At 40.0% G+C, this 17,179-nt stretch overlaps 1 protein-coding gene across 2 annotated transcripts in view; it reads left to right on the forward strand.

Annotated features, from left to right (window-relative positions):
* The first annotated feature begins 578 nt into the window (after positions 1-578).
* Positions 579-17,179, forward strand: part of LOC141772247 (ephrin type-B receptor 2-like) — a 41,720-nt gene continuing 25,119 nt past the window's right edge. For both annotated transcript variants that reach the window (XM_074643037.1, XM_074643038.1), the window contains exon 1: positions 579-765. In XM_074643037.1, the coding sequence (XP_074499138.1) occupies positions 663-765 (103 nt within the window). In that variant the 5' untranslated portion in view covers positions 579-662. The remainder of the gene's footprint in view (positions 766-17,179) is intronic.

Here is a 17,179-nt window from a genome sequence, read left to right on the forward strand (position 1 = left end):
GCTCTGACTGCTTGCTTTCCCCCGGTCTGTGAAATCTTGCAGATGCCAATAGGAGCACCGGAGGACACAGAGGCACATGATTTTTTTTTTCTTTTCAGATTACCTGTCTCATGCACTATACTGTCAGGATGTAGTGACCGTTTTATAAAAATACAATTTTTCAATCATATTTGCTCCATTTCTACCCGCTGCTGCTTTAAGTAGCGTAAAAGTGCAAAAGTAGTAGCCATCAGTGAAAGGTTCTTAAAGTATAAAAAATGTAACTTACTGATTCTTCAGAAAAACGCACCTTGAATATTGTCATATAAAACACTATTAGATTGTTGATGCGTCAGTGTGTCAGAAACATTTTACTGATGTAGCTGCTAGAAATATAGTGCTTGATTTAGTCACTTTACACCACGACTCATCCTAAACAAACTGTTTATTAATAATAGCTCTTTTATTTTCTCCACCATGAAGAGTTGTGCAGGTAAACCGTTTTTTCCGGTGTTTTTCCGCCCCCTTCCTTTTTGGTTTCGCCCAAACAGGCCTGGGCAGCAGCTCCTCAGCCATTATCCCTCTGCTGCTGCTGATGATGATGAAGAGGAGGAGGAGGAGGATGATGCTCTGCAGCTCTGAATGAATCCACAGTCAATGGCCCGCTGCTGGACGGCTGCGCGATGAACGCATTGGCATTTTACAGTCCTGTGCCTGGGATGACTATGATTATGGATATCTTATATTTTCTATGGATACTGCCGACGGTATCATGGGCTGCCGAAGGTAAGCCGACCGGTGCTCAACTCTGGGTTGAATGGGAACGGGTTGAATGTGTGGTGTGGACGGCGCGGCACGGCGCGGTGCGGTGCGGAGCGGAGCGGTGCGGCGCGGCGAGGCGCACGGAGAGCGGCATCTATAGGGACAGCAGAGTTCCATCATTTAATGTAAAAAACAGACTACACTATGTTTTAACTGCGTTTTACACCTGGAGGGGGGACTCCGGTGTAAAACAGTGAAGAAGTGTGCTGGATGGAGTTGTGGTCCAGATGTACTGTACTCTGACAGACTGAGGCTGCAAACATGTTTCTGATGGGCTGGAATTAATCTGCTTCTCTGCTTTTACTCTTTATTTCACATAGTTAAAGGCCGCCGGGAACATTCATCAGTGCAGTCGCAATTTGGCTATTATTATTATTATTATATATGTGTTATTGCTCACTTTGAGCTGGTTATGAATTGTGATCAGTTTTTAGCCTATACTGTATGCCTCTGCAACATGTGTGTTTATAGCCTATAGGCTGCTGGATTAAGCTACATATGCATTATGTATAGAAATAATTTCCAAATTATAGGGAACGCTACAGAGTAGTGAAGACAAGTCAGTGTATGTAGCTGTGTAACTGAGTCTGCTGATTGTGGACTGGTGAACTTCCAGGATCAGGGAGGATAGGAGCACAGAGACTAGAGAACTAATGGATATATAACATAATTTTCAGATTTGTTTCACATTCCATTTCCAATGTCTGAATATCTTTAATAATTAAAAGTTAATTTCTCTACTTGCATTATTATGCTATTATATTATCATTACGTCAGTGGCATGAAATTGTCTTAAAATAACAATAATATTGTTTATTTCAATTATTTCTGGGATAATATATTGTCAAAAAAATAAGTTGTAGTCATAATATCTCTAGAATATTTCCATTTGATGACATGATGATGCAGCCATAAAAAAAACTTGCAGTCTTAGTTTTGAACATTTCGCTCATTGTAAACATCATATAGCCTAAATAAACTGAAATTCTGAGACTAGATGACACAAATACTGTATGTGAGATAGTGTTAGACAGTGAAATTAGATGATTTTAACAGCCTTAAAACCTCCTTAAATGGAAAAAGGAGAATGGATGCTAAGAGGTTAGAGATGTGCGTGTGAAGGGCCAGCAGCACAACTGACATACAAATCATCAGCTGACTGTATAACTGTTAACCGACCGATTTATATCAGTTTAACAGTTAAGAAAAACATTTAAACATTTTCTTTTTTTTTTACAAAAGCTGAGCAAAATTCGGAGGATTGGCTTTTCACTAAAATGAGAAGAGCTGGTCCACCTTAAAGGTCAGCCCACCTTAAAGGGATAGTTTTGGTGTTTTGAAGTTGTGTTGTATGAGCTACTTATCCAAATAGACACATAGACGCTGCATTGGACGCTTCAGTCCGTTGCAGCGATATGTAAATGTGGGCGCCATATTGGACCTGTCCTGTAACCCTATACAAGTGAATGGGGGCGCTGCTGTTTTTCAGGATAAAAAGCACTATAACTCCTACATTTTTCAACCAATTTCAACGAGACGTTATGACCTCCGACAAGGCCGAAGGCCTAGGAAGGAGGTTATGTTTTCACCGGCGTTGGTTTGTTGCTTTGTCTGTTTGGAGGATAACGCCAAAAGTCCGCGAAGGATTTGAATGAAATATTTTTGGAGGGGTGGGGTGTGGCACAATGAACAGTCCATTAGATTTTGGCGGCGATCCAGGTCATGATCCTGCCTGTTCATTAACACCACAGGCTTTAAGACATGCGCAGTTTAACTGATGACGCGTTCGTAAATTCAAGAGTACAATATTGCAAAGAAATACATATTGACTGATTAACGTAATAGATTATTTTACATGAAGTGGGTGATTGTATAAGCATACATGTCTATATGCAGTATACAGTGTGCTTGGGGTTATATTTGACAATGATGATGATATGTACATGTTCAAAAACAGTGTGTATCTAAACTATAGAATATATAATTGGTAGGGCTGTCAAAGTTAATGCAATAATAACGCGTTAACACAAGTTTGTTTTAACGCCACTAATTTCTTTAACGCAATTGATCTTCTGCAGGTTGTCATACTAGCTTGCCGCGAAGGAGGTTAAATAACGCTCCAAACTTAGGCTAAATTTTGGCGTGGAATAACTGGCATGGCCATTTTCAGAGGGGTCCCCTTGACCTCTGACCTCAAGATATGTGAATGACAATGGGTTCTATGGGTACCCACGAGTCTCCCCTTTACAGACATGCCCACTTTATGATAATCACATGTAGTTTTGGGGCAAGTCATAGCCAAGTCAGCACACTGACACACTGACAGCTGTTGTTGCCTGTTGGGCTGCAGTTTGCCATGTTACGATTTGAGCATATTTCTTTATGTTAAATGAAGTACCTGTGAGGGTTTCTGGACAATATTTGTCATTGTTTTTTGTTGTTAATTGATTTCAAATAATACATACAAATAAAATAAATAAATATATACATACATTTGCGTAAAGCAAGCATATTTTCCCACTCCCATGTTGATAAGAGTATTAAATACTTGACAAATCTCTCTTTATGGAACATTTTGAACAGATAAAAAATGTGTGATTGATTTGCGATTAATCGCGATTGAAGTAGATAAGTGGATGTTTTAGTGTTCAGGGTTATACACTATATGACTGATGTAAGCGTTCATCAGAGTCATGGCTTGTGTAAAGAAACCGTTCTTGTGTCTATTCATCATGGATAGTACTACTGAGCCTGTGAAAATTGTTACATAATGTCTTCTGTGGCTCTGGAGGATCTTTCTAAAGAGAATATAGCCCTGATGATGTCATAGCGATGACATTAGAGTTATCGCAAATTGGGACGTGAGGCATGAAATATTTAACAGAAATCTTGTGTTACAAACTGCTCCAGTTTGAAAAATGTGGGTCTTTGTCAGGCAGGGAGGTCTGAAGATAATGTTGAGTTGCATTATGGGAAATGTAGGACGCAGTGTTTTTGGTGCTTGACCTACACTAAAGACTAAGAAGTCAGGATATCTCGGCCGCTGCTGCTGTTGAGATTTCTTTCCTTGCTATAACCTTATGGAAAAGCAATAATAAATTGCTGGATTACTCTATTACAGTAAGGCCTTGTTATGTAGGGAACTGAATGTGAACATGCATATGACTTTGAGTTGAATAATTGGAAGTGAAGTACTGTTATAAAATAAGAAATAAAACACTACTGCTAGTGGTGTTTTCATATATAGGCCTAACTGAACTTTATTTATTTACCTTGTTTTCAAACTCTCAATGTCACTTTATGATTTTACAGAATCTAAAACATAATTAAAACACAAAGCTGCATAAAAAGTGAAATTCCTATATGACTGTAATCAAGGAATGTAAGGACTTTAATAGGGAGTCTGGACGGTTATGTGATTATTTGAAGCTTCTCTCGCAGGCTGGAAGCCAAATTGTTTATTTGCCGTCATCAGAGGACAGGCAGCTCCAGTGATGAATTGCTGGAGGGCTGGAAAGTTTTCTCAATCTTTCACAGCCAATAATACGATGAGTCATTTTATCGTGATGCAAACAGTGTTGAAGCTGTAAATGTGCTCATATGCTCCTAAGCTCTTGTAACATCCCGTCATCCACAATCTTCATCTCCATTCTCTGCCAGAAGCCATGTTCTCTGGAAGAATCCTAGTATTTGGCCAAATACATGTGGGCATGTGCTGCTTTTGATCTGGGTCTTGAATTAAGTGAAATCTTAATCCTCCAGCGTGCACAGATATTTGAGACAATACTGTTCTTCAAAGTTTGTGGTAACAAAGTGAAATGGAACACCAATTGAAGCCAGATAAGCCAACATCAGTGCTGCACCACACTGATGCTCTTTGTGTCTGAATGGGAGCAAATCTCTGCAGCCAGGTTCCAACATGTGGTGGAAAGCCTGAAACCAGAAGAGTAGAGGCTGTTATAGCAGCACATTGATGCTCATGGTGTCAGGATCATATGTTCAGGACCCACTTATGGCGTGAATGTTAGGTGTCTACATACCTTTGGCCATTTAGAGTGTAACTTTTTAGTGTTTTTCAATTGCTTTGGCTCATTTTTCGGAACAGTCTTAACATTTTCTAAACTGTAATTGTCACAACTGTTTGATGGGACATCACAACTTTATTGCATGTCTGCAAAAGGTAGTAACTCACCCAAAACACTTCAAAAGCTAGTTGTTGTGTCAGTAAATTGGCCAACGCCACCAAAATGAAAGGTTGTTTTGTCATTGTGTGAGCCGTACTGGTAAAAATGTTTAGGTGATTTTTCACTACAGCAGTCAAACCTGGAAATGTTTCTTACTGTATATAAAAGTCTCTGTTTTGTTCTACTAGTTTGTTGACACTGACTGTTCACAGAATGTCAGTTCTGTCCAGCTGAATGCTGTTATGTATCGCACTGAGCTGTTTAGATTCCCATTTCAACAGCAGGTCAAAGTTTACTGGGAAAAGTCAATACAATAGGCTACAATCAAGGTCTGAAATAAGCACCCGCCAAATGCGGGTAAATTGTTGGCAGTAGCGGGTGAAATCATCAAGCCATCCGCCACTTGGCAGACAGGGAAAACGCTATATGGGAATAGAGAACCGGTTCCCATTAAGAATGGGTTCTTAGTTGTCCGTTTCCTTGGCATCTCATGCCTCCATGTCTATCGATTCCTCTGTATTGATGCTTTCCAACAGTTACGCATGCACAATGACGCATACGCACGCTGTATCATGTTTCAGTTTGTTTGCCACAGCGGAGAGAAAAAAAAAGCATTCAAAAGCATGGTGCTACTAATAATGATGATAATGCGACACTGTGAACAACAAACCCGTGTTGAAATCCGCAGGAGGAGAGTTAGTAACGTTACCTGTTAGCAGCAGGTGGGCATCGCAGTCCTGCTTGGCTAAATAACGGAGCTAGGTTAAAGTAGGTGCCATTAAGTTATTAATATGAGGCGTTTGGGTGAAAGTAAATTATAACGTTATCATGATGTGTTCAAATGTAATCTCGTAAAATTAAGTTTTTGGCGAGAAACTTGAATAAATCCAGTTGTTTGAAGGAGATGTTTTCACAGCAATATAAAATAGATATTAGAGGGAATTATGACCTCTTTAACTTCCTAACACTAGCTCTAAGCAACTTGCCAAGATTTTTTTTAATCAAAGCAAATATTTAAATAATCATAGTAATTTGAATTGTGTGTTTTTATGCAAACAACCATTATAGATGACAATAACAAAGTACAGTACAGTACTGTTTACAGTACCCTCCCTGCCCCGAAAAATAGGGCTCCCCGGAAGCCACGGTGTAATTTGAACACTCTAATTTACCATGTATATAATGTTTTTTGTGTACAAAATATTGGAACATTGAATGACATCAGACCTAACATATTATTCTTTAATTTAGCACAGAGATTTCAAAAGTGGTAGATAAAATTTCTGAGTAGCAGACAAAAAAAAATATTTGCCTGCCACAGTGGCAGGAAGGGAAAAAAAGTTAATTTCAGACCCTGGCTACAATACAGGAAACAGGATATGTGTATGTTTGTTTACAGTAAATGTATTCGTGTAGCAATGTTTTACATAATAGGCCACTGTAAAAAGAAAATTCACCTTTGAGCTTTCATGTAAAGTCATATACAGTGAACAGAAAATGTACCACAAAATGACATCCATGCCAATAAAAAAGAAAGTTACAAACCCTGTAACAATGAAAAAAGATGCCGTAGTTCAGTAAAATACAACTAATTGTACCTCCTCACAGTACAAATCACCATGTCATCAATATTTATGGAATATACATGTATGTCTGACAGATTTTGATAATTGAATGGATCATTTTGTTGTTGTGAAGTTGTGAAGTTGTGAAGAGGATTCAGACAATTTCACTGAGAGTCAACTCATCAGTTTTGATCAGCAAGACATGTGAAAGTGGTCATTGGGCCAAATTGAAGACAATTGTACTTACTTATTGCACACATGTGCCAAAACTAGTGCAATTTGCTGAAATGAATGAGAAATTTGAATCAGTTGTGAACAACAAACTAATTATTCAGAGATTTGAGCTCATTGTTTTGAAAAAAATTATTCTTATTTGAGAATTGAGCCAAAGCAAATGAAAAAAACTGTTATGAAGAGTTGCAACAGACTCTTGAAACAAAACAATATGCCAGGTATTTAGTGTTATAAGCCTTACCAACAAAAAAAAGTATATTTATAATCTGTCACAGGTTACACAAATATGCAGGAAGAAATGTAAGTTTTTCAGCCCTGGAACCACTTTGAAAATGGCATACTGTTAATGATGCAATTTGAGGATTGAAGTGTTCTTAATGAAGTTCTTGATGTGCCAACAAGCCGATGGTTTATCCAGATTATCTAAACTATTTGGAAGAGAAAGTACAAAGTTTGGGTCTAGCTTGGGTTTAGCTGCTTGCATACTTGCCAACCTTGAGACATCAAAAGTAGGATTTTCAAACCAAAGTGGGCGGTTTGAGTTTTAGAGACTTTGTTTCCTGCATTGTGGCGACTTTTAAAGAATGAAAATAGTAAAATAATAAACGCACTGCAACAAATTAATTAATTTTACTTTTAATTCTCAGGAAAGAAAACTGAATAATTCGCCCCTGTGGCATGAACTTGCATGAATCTCTGGCATAAACTAATATTCATCAGTTTTCATTCATTTCATTCATTCATGTTTTGCCCCTGCTTGAATATTTCTTTCTCTTAGTTCTCTCCATTTCTCACTCACTGAAGGTCCTTTCAGACACAACGCCAACTCCCACCTATTACTGATAAGGAATGATGGACAAAACTGTGATAAGGCCCAAGTTTTAATAAACTAGAATTACTGTATCCTTAAATACATATATAACATAGGCCTACTTAATTCTTGATTGTTGGTGATGTTGTAGAGCACTCTATTGTTAAGTGTCTGTCTTTAACTGTAATGTCTTTTTGTTGTGGTTTGTCTGGCATTTCCCACAGACACAGTGAGACACAGAGTTTCTGAAAGGATAAATAAACGAACTAAATAACTAACTAACTACAAACTGAAACGTTTACAGCGGCCATTTTTTCAGTAGATTAAAGAGCAGAATAAAGGTCGGTCTATGGCAAGCCATTTTAACTTAATAGCTAGACAGGATATTCATTAGAGATATCGACAATGTCATTTTGCCTAGTCAAAACTCTAATTCAAGATATCCCTAATTCTATTTTGACTAGGCAAAACTCTGATATTATGAATCCGTAATTCCAGTTTCAGATATCTACAATTTAATTCTGACAAGTCAGAGTCAGAATGACGTTGTAAATATCTCAAACTGGAGTTATAGATAGTCAAATTGTAATTACAGATATCTTGAATTAGAGTTTTGACGAGGCAAAATGACGTTGCAGATATCTGTAATAATGTCAGCAGCTACGGCAAGTGGGATGCGGAAGCTATTCAAACATACTATGGCGCTGCACTGCAGCTGTATGGGTTTATAAAGTGTGTCTGGAGACAATAAATCTACAATACGCTGTAAATTTCTACCATAACTCTCTAGCAAACAAAGCTCTCGTTCACCACTAATTCCTTGATGATGAGCTCTTTCTATTTCATGGCATTTTCTAACTATCTAATCCACAGATATCTATCTGATCTCGTCTCACAGCCGGCTGCACATAGAGACCAATGTTTCGCTTATGAGTTATATATCCGGGAAGTTTGAATCTGTGAATATCTTTACAACTTTACCGAACTATCCAAGTCAGCAAAAGCTTCTTCTGACACCGTCCAGATGCTTTGTTGGGCCGATATCCAATGGGAAGCCTCGCATGAGCAGCGTCGTGCACAACAATTCTGACTAGTCGTAATGAGGTTTGAGATATCTGTAACTGTTATTGAGGATAGTCAGAACTGAATTACAGATATCTGTAACTGTCGTTTTGACTAGTCAGAATGATGTTATAGATATCTGGAATAAGAATTCTGACTAGTCACAATGTAATTACGACTTGTCAAAAAATTGTGGATTTCCCTAATGTTAATTAAGACAAGCTTAGCTATTAAATGTTAAAACGGCATGCCATAGTCGGTCAGCAGACAGAATCCCTCCCCCTGCTGACGTAAACAGCTAGCCCATGGAAACAGTAAGAAGGGTTCGACCTCTTTTGGCTCCTCTGCTGCCATCTTCCCTTCACTGCTTTATGTAAGCCCCCTCAGACCTGACAGTTTCAGCCACATCACAGGAAATCCAGTCAGCACTGGCCTTTATTCTCTGCCTTTCTCTGTTCTGCTTCCACTCTCCTTTTCATTCACACACACACACACACACACTGGCTATTTTTACCTGGCAGGGCACATTTGCATCAGCGGAGCACAGATGTTGCCAAGTGCTCATCCAGCAGAGTATCATGGCTCCTCGCTGCCTCTCAGCTGGAGTTGTATTGCACATAATTGCAATGTCTTGTATCAACCTGCGCTGTTGCTGCCATTCGCGCTCGTTCACCTTCTCTCATCGAGACGATCGCACGGAGACAGTGCTGTGTGTGTTTGCATGGTAATTGTTTCCCTCACAACAGGAAGACGTGATTAGATTCAGTACAGAAACACTCCATCAGCCTCCAGGAGGAATATTAGAAACTGAATAATGCCTACTTAATACCTAGATTGTTACACCAATTTTGGCAGATGCTGGTTAATTGTGCAAAACATATGTTCCTTTACAACAATAACTATTTGGAGTCCAACTGACATTATAATTCATTGTTGCTAATAAATCTATCTCTTGTAATGTAAAGTAAAGATATTTAAATTTAATTCATTTCTGTCCACTGACAGCATCCCCTCATATTTTCTTTTCAACGGGTGTACATTTTTGGGACCATGTGATGAACTCAGTACTGACATTTGATTGGTGTAATATCAATGTTGGTCGGTACTCAAATAGCCTAGTTACCTCCGCCAGGTTATGTTTTCACCAGCATTGGTTTGTTTGTCTGTCTGTTAGCAGGATTACTCCAAAGTCCGCAGTGGATTTGAATGAAATGTTTTGGAGGGGTGGGGTGTGGCACAATGACCAATCCATTAGATTTTGGTGGCGATCCGAATCATGATCCAGATTCAGGAATATTTTTAAGGATTCCAATCAGCCTGAGCATTAAGACCACAGGATATACCATAACACATGCGCAGTGTAACTGATGATGCATTGATGACACGTGACCCCGCCTTTTTCCTACTTTTGAGAGCAGAGAGATACGTGTGTGCATGTGTGGCGAGACATCGAGGTGCGGGAGCTGCTGGCTGAGAAAGAAAAAAGCGGTAGCTGACGGGATGAGAGACAATGTAGTGTAACGTTATACAGACGTGAATGAGAGAGGCATCCGCCGACACGTTACACGGAAACACACCGTGTTAATAATAAGCCAATCACCTCACGGTACCGCCAGCTGTGAGTTGTGATCTGTTTTTGAAGTCACGCACCTTGGTGGAGGTCTGCGCTCTCCGAGTGCCATTCTAGTGTTTAATACAATCGCTCTAGGAGATTCAATTAGCGTACCATTACCATGGAAAACGCCGGTTCTGGTTCAGTGACACGACGCACCGGAAGTTGTGCCCATAATTCATGCAAGACATCATGGGGGCTATAAGGTAGATATGATTGAACCAGCTTCTATGTATTCTATATAGTATGACATTCTCCAGTCAGCAGTGCACCAGAAGTGACAGTGTGTCTCCTAGCAACACTGTCTCTCAGCTGTCTGTCAACTGATGTCATACCCACTCAGAGGTTCAAGGATTGGACACTATTTTCATATTAGCATTATTATTGATAATTAATTTAATTTTGAGAAGACTTCAGTTCAACCTTAAAACTATTATTTGAACGTATTCAACCTAACATTTGTCCTTGTTTCTTTTTGTTGTTCATGGAAAGAAGCCAGCCCGGTCTCGGTGCCCTTTGCTGACATTTCTCAGTGGAAGTTAGTTATCTAAGCCAATCAATATTCAGTGTTATGGTAGCATCGAAGAGCTCTCTAGCCTCTGGGAGCAGTGATAGAAAACATCGAGCATCACCCATGCCCTCAACAGCCCATGACCCAGTTCTTCACTGGCCCTGGTCGCTTCACAGAACTTGGGAACTTAAACTTGATAACGATATGTGTGTTAGCATGAAAGAGAGACACCACAGTATTACATCAATATACTCTCTTTTTGACTGACTTTACTGTAGGATAGTTAACTCTAGGCTCTTGGATCAATTTATTTTTACAGCGCTGCCGTCGGCCACCAGCTGACAATGCTGCATATATACCTTTGAATATAGCTCTATTTTTCATATTCACAATTATCCCAATAATGGAAATTCACCATGATCAAATTATTGTGTGTTTTTGTACATTATATCCGCGATATAATCGTATATCGTCCCATCCCTATTAGAAAACAAACATTCACATTAAACATTACACTTTTTACATTTTTATTATTTGATTTGATTGCTGGAACATATTTAAAGTTCATCCATATCAAGATATTATAATCCTTAATGTGTTTTCAGAGAATGGATCCGTTCATTCTTAATGACCCAGTACAGAGTCAGCACAACAAAGAGCTGTCATTCTCTAAATACTTTCTTACTGACTGGCCACATTACATGTCATGTCTCATAATCCAATATGCATCTTTCCTGTTACATTTGCAGCAGGGCACAGTTTGGATCAACCCCTTTTGATGTTCACTTCAGCATTTCCGAGTTAGATTTTACCCCTCACAGCATTATTTGTAAAATTAGCTGACACACAGCAGGGACTGAATTTGGGGGGGAAAGAATTAGACAACACCCGACTTTAGTCACACTTCTGAATTTCCCCAGAGGTAAAAGGCTCAAGTACTTCAGTGCATTTCCCTAACAAGCCACTGAGACTGTGAATTCACTGAAGCATAACATTTTGTAAAGCATCAATTCACTGAAGCATGTTGTCTTACCCCAGGAGATCAGTAGACTTAGTCCATGTGACATCTGCTCAATCAGTCTCTGCACTGACTGTATACCGGGCAGTCCAAGGCCATGACAAGAGAAAGAGTTCAGCACTTGGCAGTATTAGACAGCAGAGAAAATGTGATATCAGAATATCCTTACTATGATTAAATTTTTTTAAGAAGCTTTTTACAATTACATGTCATTTAAACTTAAAGGAGTTAGAAAAATATATTTTGTCATTTTAGCAGAGTGACGTGTGCACATTCAAAGCCCTGTAAACTCCACTGCTGCTCTTCGTTTTTCATCAAAGAAAGAAATGATTCTCTTAGAGTAGAAGAAAGAGATGAGAAAGAAACTTTGTGGCAAAAGCAGGTTTTAAGAGATTCACACATGATGCATTTCTTTCACAAAGTTTAATATCATAAGTCTTCATAAGTATTGACAGGAGTAGGGATGTCATGATACCAGAAATCTAGTAGTCAATACCAATACCAGTGAATTTCCACGATTCTCGATACCAATTCGATACCACGGTAAAAAACAAAACAAACAACAACAATAAATCCCATGTAATTCAACACGCACTCTTTTATTAAAAACATTTGAACATTACAAAAAACAGAGGCATGTAGCCTTTAAGTAATAAATAAAAATAATTGACCCATTTTTTTTTCATTTTGGCGTATCAATTGATAGTCAGATGACGGACACTACATACTGACCATGAATGCATCTGGTCCGTCAGCTCAGAGTAGTAGGAGTAGGAGGCAGAGGATTTATTGTTGAAGCGAAAAGCAAACGCACCTATTTGGCATTATTTCACGTTTAATCCCAATGCTATAAGGGAACCATAACGTTAATGAGGTAATCGCCGCGAGGCGGATGGAGCCGTCCCAGCTGGTGTGCACGGAGCAGCGGCGCCAGGTAGACCCCCGCAGTGTAGCCCCGCAGCAAAAGCGCTACCGGAGAGGCCAGACACACCGCCACCCGACGGTAAAGATCGGAGTCAGCACTCTGCACATATTGACCGTCATCTTTCTTGTAAAATGTCCGGTGTAATCGGTGACACCGGTGTTGTCACAAGTTTATTAACCGGTGGGAACATTACCCTCACTGTCAAATCCCTACCAACGACCATTACAGGCATCGTACGGTACCTTCGGTACTGTAGAAAAAGAGTACCGTCACTTTTTTTAAATTTTGGCATTGACTTGGTACCAAAGTATCGGTCCCTAGACAGGTGTGATGTTAATTATCATGAAATGCTGATGTCTTCAGATACCTGAAATACTCACTCCATTTGATAAAACTATCCCAACTCAAGGTCCACTCACTAGCTTTTTTCCAGCCGATTAGACTTGTCGGGCTAATAAATAGGCGTTATCGATTGCTATAAGACCCATAGATATGGGTCAATAGGGGCCTACTACAACCACTGGTAGGTTTTTATCATCTATTCACATGGTAGAGCACCAAAAGAAAGTATAAAAGAAGATGACAGCGACCTCTATAGGGACTAATAGAAGTCAGACGCTGTAGTACAGTGTGAAACTCTGTCAGAACTACTGGAGAGTGACAGGACATAGCAAAGCACTCAGGGATTGCTTTAAATTTACCCCTGCTTCCTCTCTTTTTCCTTTCTTCTCTGTTTACTTTTTTAATCTTGCTGCATGGTAAACCTACTGTATGCTGCTTTAATCCGCGGAGCAGGTGATTGCGTCGTGGCCGGCAGGCAGCTTGAGACACAGATGTTACAGTATCTGTTCAAATGTTAAGGAGAGGAAAGTACAGCATGCCCACATAGGCACTGAACATCATTCCTTCTCATAAGAGTTCCCTTCCATCTGGAGAAATAGTCATGGAAATATAGCAAAAAAAAATATTCTTTTCAGTATGGTCCAGACCTCAAGTGGTGGTAGACCAGGCCAGTGTCAATAGGAATTGTGTTCAAATTGGACAATTCTGCAGCACACAATTTACAATTTCAGTGCCAGTGCTCTAACCCTGACCTTAAAGGTATAGCATTCAACATTTTCCTAAAAAACAATGTATAGACTCATACAAAAAAGAATCCCTCTGAATCATCACTGACCACTAGAAGTGTGTGGTGGTGTCTGTATCTACAGAGACCATGCCCTCTTGCCTGGATTTTGTCTTCTCTTCTTATTTTGCCGTGTTCGGCCCCACGTAGAGGTGTAACCCCCAATTAATAAGCAGGGTTTGCAGCCTGTTCTCGTTCCCAGGTCAAACACCGCCGCTTTGTCACACCCCTCAGCGTCTGATAACGAGGTACAAGTCCCCCTTTAGCTCTGTCAGATACAAAGCGGCGGTATTTGACGGATGACAACGGGTTGTTACATCGCTGTGTGTATTTATCAGTTTTCCCTAGCTGCTCCTCCCTCTCTCCTCTGCTGTTTCCTGCCATCGGTGTGTCAGTTAGACTGAGGCACACACACAGAGCGGAGAGGAGAGAATGAAGCCTGTTCCCAAAGGGTTGTGCGGAGGTGTGGTCGTGTTTATTTGTACTACAATCAGAAAAAAACTTTTATTTCTCTGATTCACTGCTTTACTCTCACTAACACCGCCCCCTCTCTTCATTCACTCTATAGCTTGCTCGCTGCTCTCTCTCTCTCTCTGTATTCACATCACAGAGCTTTCAAGGATGTTCGCACAAGGCTATAGGAGACCAAAATGCGGACAAGAAGGCAGTCAAAACAAGCAAACAAATCCAGAGGGGCAAGGCAGGCAGGTCATAAACTGGCAGCAGGTCAAAACACTGAACGCTGAAGGTGAATATGCTATTCACATACTAGTTGGTATACAGTATATACCAACCATAAGCTATTCTTTTCACCAAAAGGTGAAGAACACTGACTCAAGTGGGTAGAATTATTTCCCTTGGCAGTGTTTCCGGGCTCACCCTCTGGTACAGAGTGGAGCTCAGACATCCTAAGCCCCTTTTCCATTCACATGTGCTGGCTTGGCCCGACTCGGTTTAACTCGGTGTGTCAGCCCAGCACGGCAAGGATTTGTATCTCCATTACAACACATTTTATTTCCCATAATCTAGGGCTGTCAAAGTTAACACGATAATTACTTGTTGACGCAAATTCGTTTTAAATTCGTTTTAGGCAGTAACAGGTTCAGTTTTAAAGCTAGAGTGAAGAAACCAGAAAACTTAATGAATCCATTGGTACCAACCATGTCATACTGGCTTGTCATGAAGGAGGGTAAATAACGCTCCAAACTTAAGCTATATTTTTGTTAACTTTTTCAACACTATACCATGGGAAAAAGTTGAATCATACACTTCTAACGACTTTTACTTTGGAAAATAGGGGGCTGTTTGAATGCATTTAAACATGTCAGTATATGGGTGCTCTACAGTGTGGATGTGTAGTGTTTACCACGTTGGATTTAAAATGTGAGGGTGAAGGACGTATCCACGCAGACCCTCCAACGCTTACTACTTTTTCGTTTCGGCTGCCGGCTGCCGGCTGGCGGCTGCTGTTTGTTTTGGTTGAAGGACACTCAGACTCAGGCTACAACAATAAAAGCGGAACTTCCTTTTACCTCCGCACATACTCAAATAAAGCAAATATATCGATTCTGGCATTAAAAAAATCTATTTCAAAATCGTAAAAAAAAAATATTGCGATACATACGTGAATCGATTATTTTTCCGGACATTCCACGTGTCATGGTAACGCACTTTAGGCTTTTCATGTGTCATTCCATGCCACTGGGTTAACGTTGTGAAACAGCTTTTTGCGTGTTACACCATGTCGTTACCGTGAAACAGTTGCGGTTATGTAGCGGTAGAGGGGGATAAAACAGTGTGGAGAAGACAATCAAATAATCCCTCCACGGAACGAACAGGCTATAAATCTAGAATTAAAATTGTCATCACAGAGCTTGTATGATACACGCAGAGGCGCTTTTAAGAATATGCACCATATGATCACAATATAATGTAAACTAAAAAAAAATTCTATACATTTCAATTTAACAAAGGGCTACAACACTGGCCACAAGATAGCTAATAACCAGAAACTGGTATTTGATATTGTACGTCAGTGGTACAAATTCCTAAACAAATCCTCAATTAACAACCAGTTGGTAGTAAACCAGGGGTATCTCGGGCCCCTGGGGTTGTGGGATCTCGGGGTAGTTGCACACTTTGACCTGGATGGTAATCCAGTGTTGTGTAAGAGATGATGTCGCACTAACCAGTGAGACTGTACATATAAATATGATCTCTACACTGTGGATGATGAATCATATCTAAAATTCACTCTAACATAATTTTATTACATTGTTTAGGATCAACTTCGACATTGTCTGATAGCTAATTAAGAAAAAAATCATCAGAATAATGCAGGAAACTGTGTTTGAGTATGAAAGTCGGTGCTGAAAGCAGCATGGCGAGCAGCGCGGTGACATAAAACAAAATGAATTTCGCTGATGTATCCCTGTGGGTTTAATCCAGCGTGGCGTACAGAGCGTGGCGCAGCCTACAAGGATTATGTGTGCTGGACTTGGCCCACTCTCTCCTCCTCTTTGCCCTACTTTTCATTGAATCATGCAGAGAAAGGCAGAACAAGAGCTCTCTCTATATATATACTGCAGGAATGCAAGGACAGATGGAGCCAGTGGGAAGGGGAGGGAGTCATTATTAGATAGAAAAAGAGACGGAGTTAGCACTACAGTGTACGATGAGAACATCACATCCAAATTTTACTTAAATATAAATGAATGAGAATCATTACGTGTTAGTGCTCCCAGTTCCTTGAACGCAATGTCATTTGTGGTGTTATTTAGTCGTGACTTCATGTCATTTTAATTTCCTGCAGCATATTGTGTCCAGTCAGTTGTGATCAAACTGCAGAGACTCAGGAGATGCCATGACGAATGTCTAGTCACGAAAGGAGGGCAACATATACTAATGCACCCCCGCCCTCACCAGCCCATGCTGTCCCCATTTCTCTGCTCCAGCTCCCCTCAGCAGCGCCAGCCATCGACAGCCCGCCTGCATTTTAAAATACACATAACTGCAGCACTGCTCTTCATTATTCACAAATATTAACACGCATCTTCTAAGTTCTTTGTCTGATCATGACAGATCGCATGTTTGCTGTTCTGAACTGCTGTCTGGTTGGCAAAATTCATCTCCATACAGGCAGTGAGGTGGTAAATTCACAGGTTCATTTAATCTCATGTAACCCTCTGTTGGATGGGAGCAATTTATCGCAAGTGCAGGATGTATTTTTGTGCGAAAATGTAACTGCAATGTCTACAGTTAGTATCAAGTCAATGAATAGTTTGTATAAAGATGCAGGTATTGATGTATCAAGTGCCCATATAAAGCCTA

Source organism: Sebastes fasciatus, chromosome 8 (genome assembly GCF_043250625.1).
Source record: "Sebastes fasciatus isolate fSebFas1 chromosome 8, fSebFas1.pri, whole genome shotgun sequence".
Taxonomy (NCBI): domain Eukaryota; kingdom Metazoa; phylum Chordata; class Actinopteri; order Perciformes; family Sebastidae; genus Sebastes; species Sebastes fasciatus.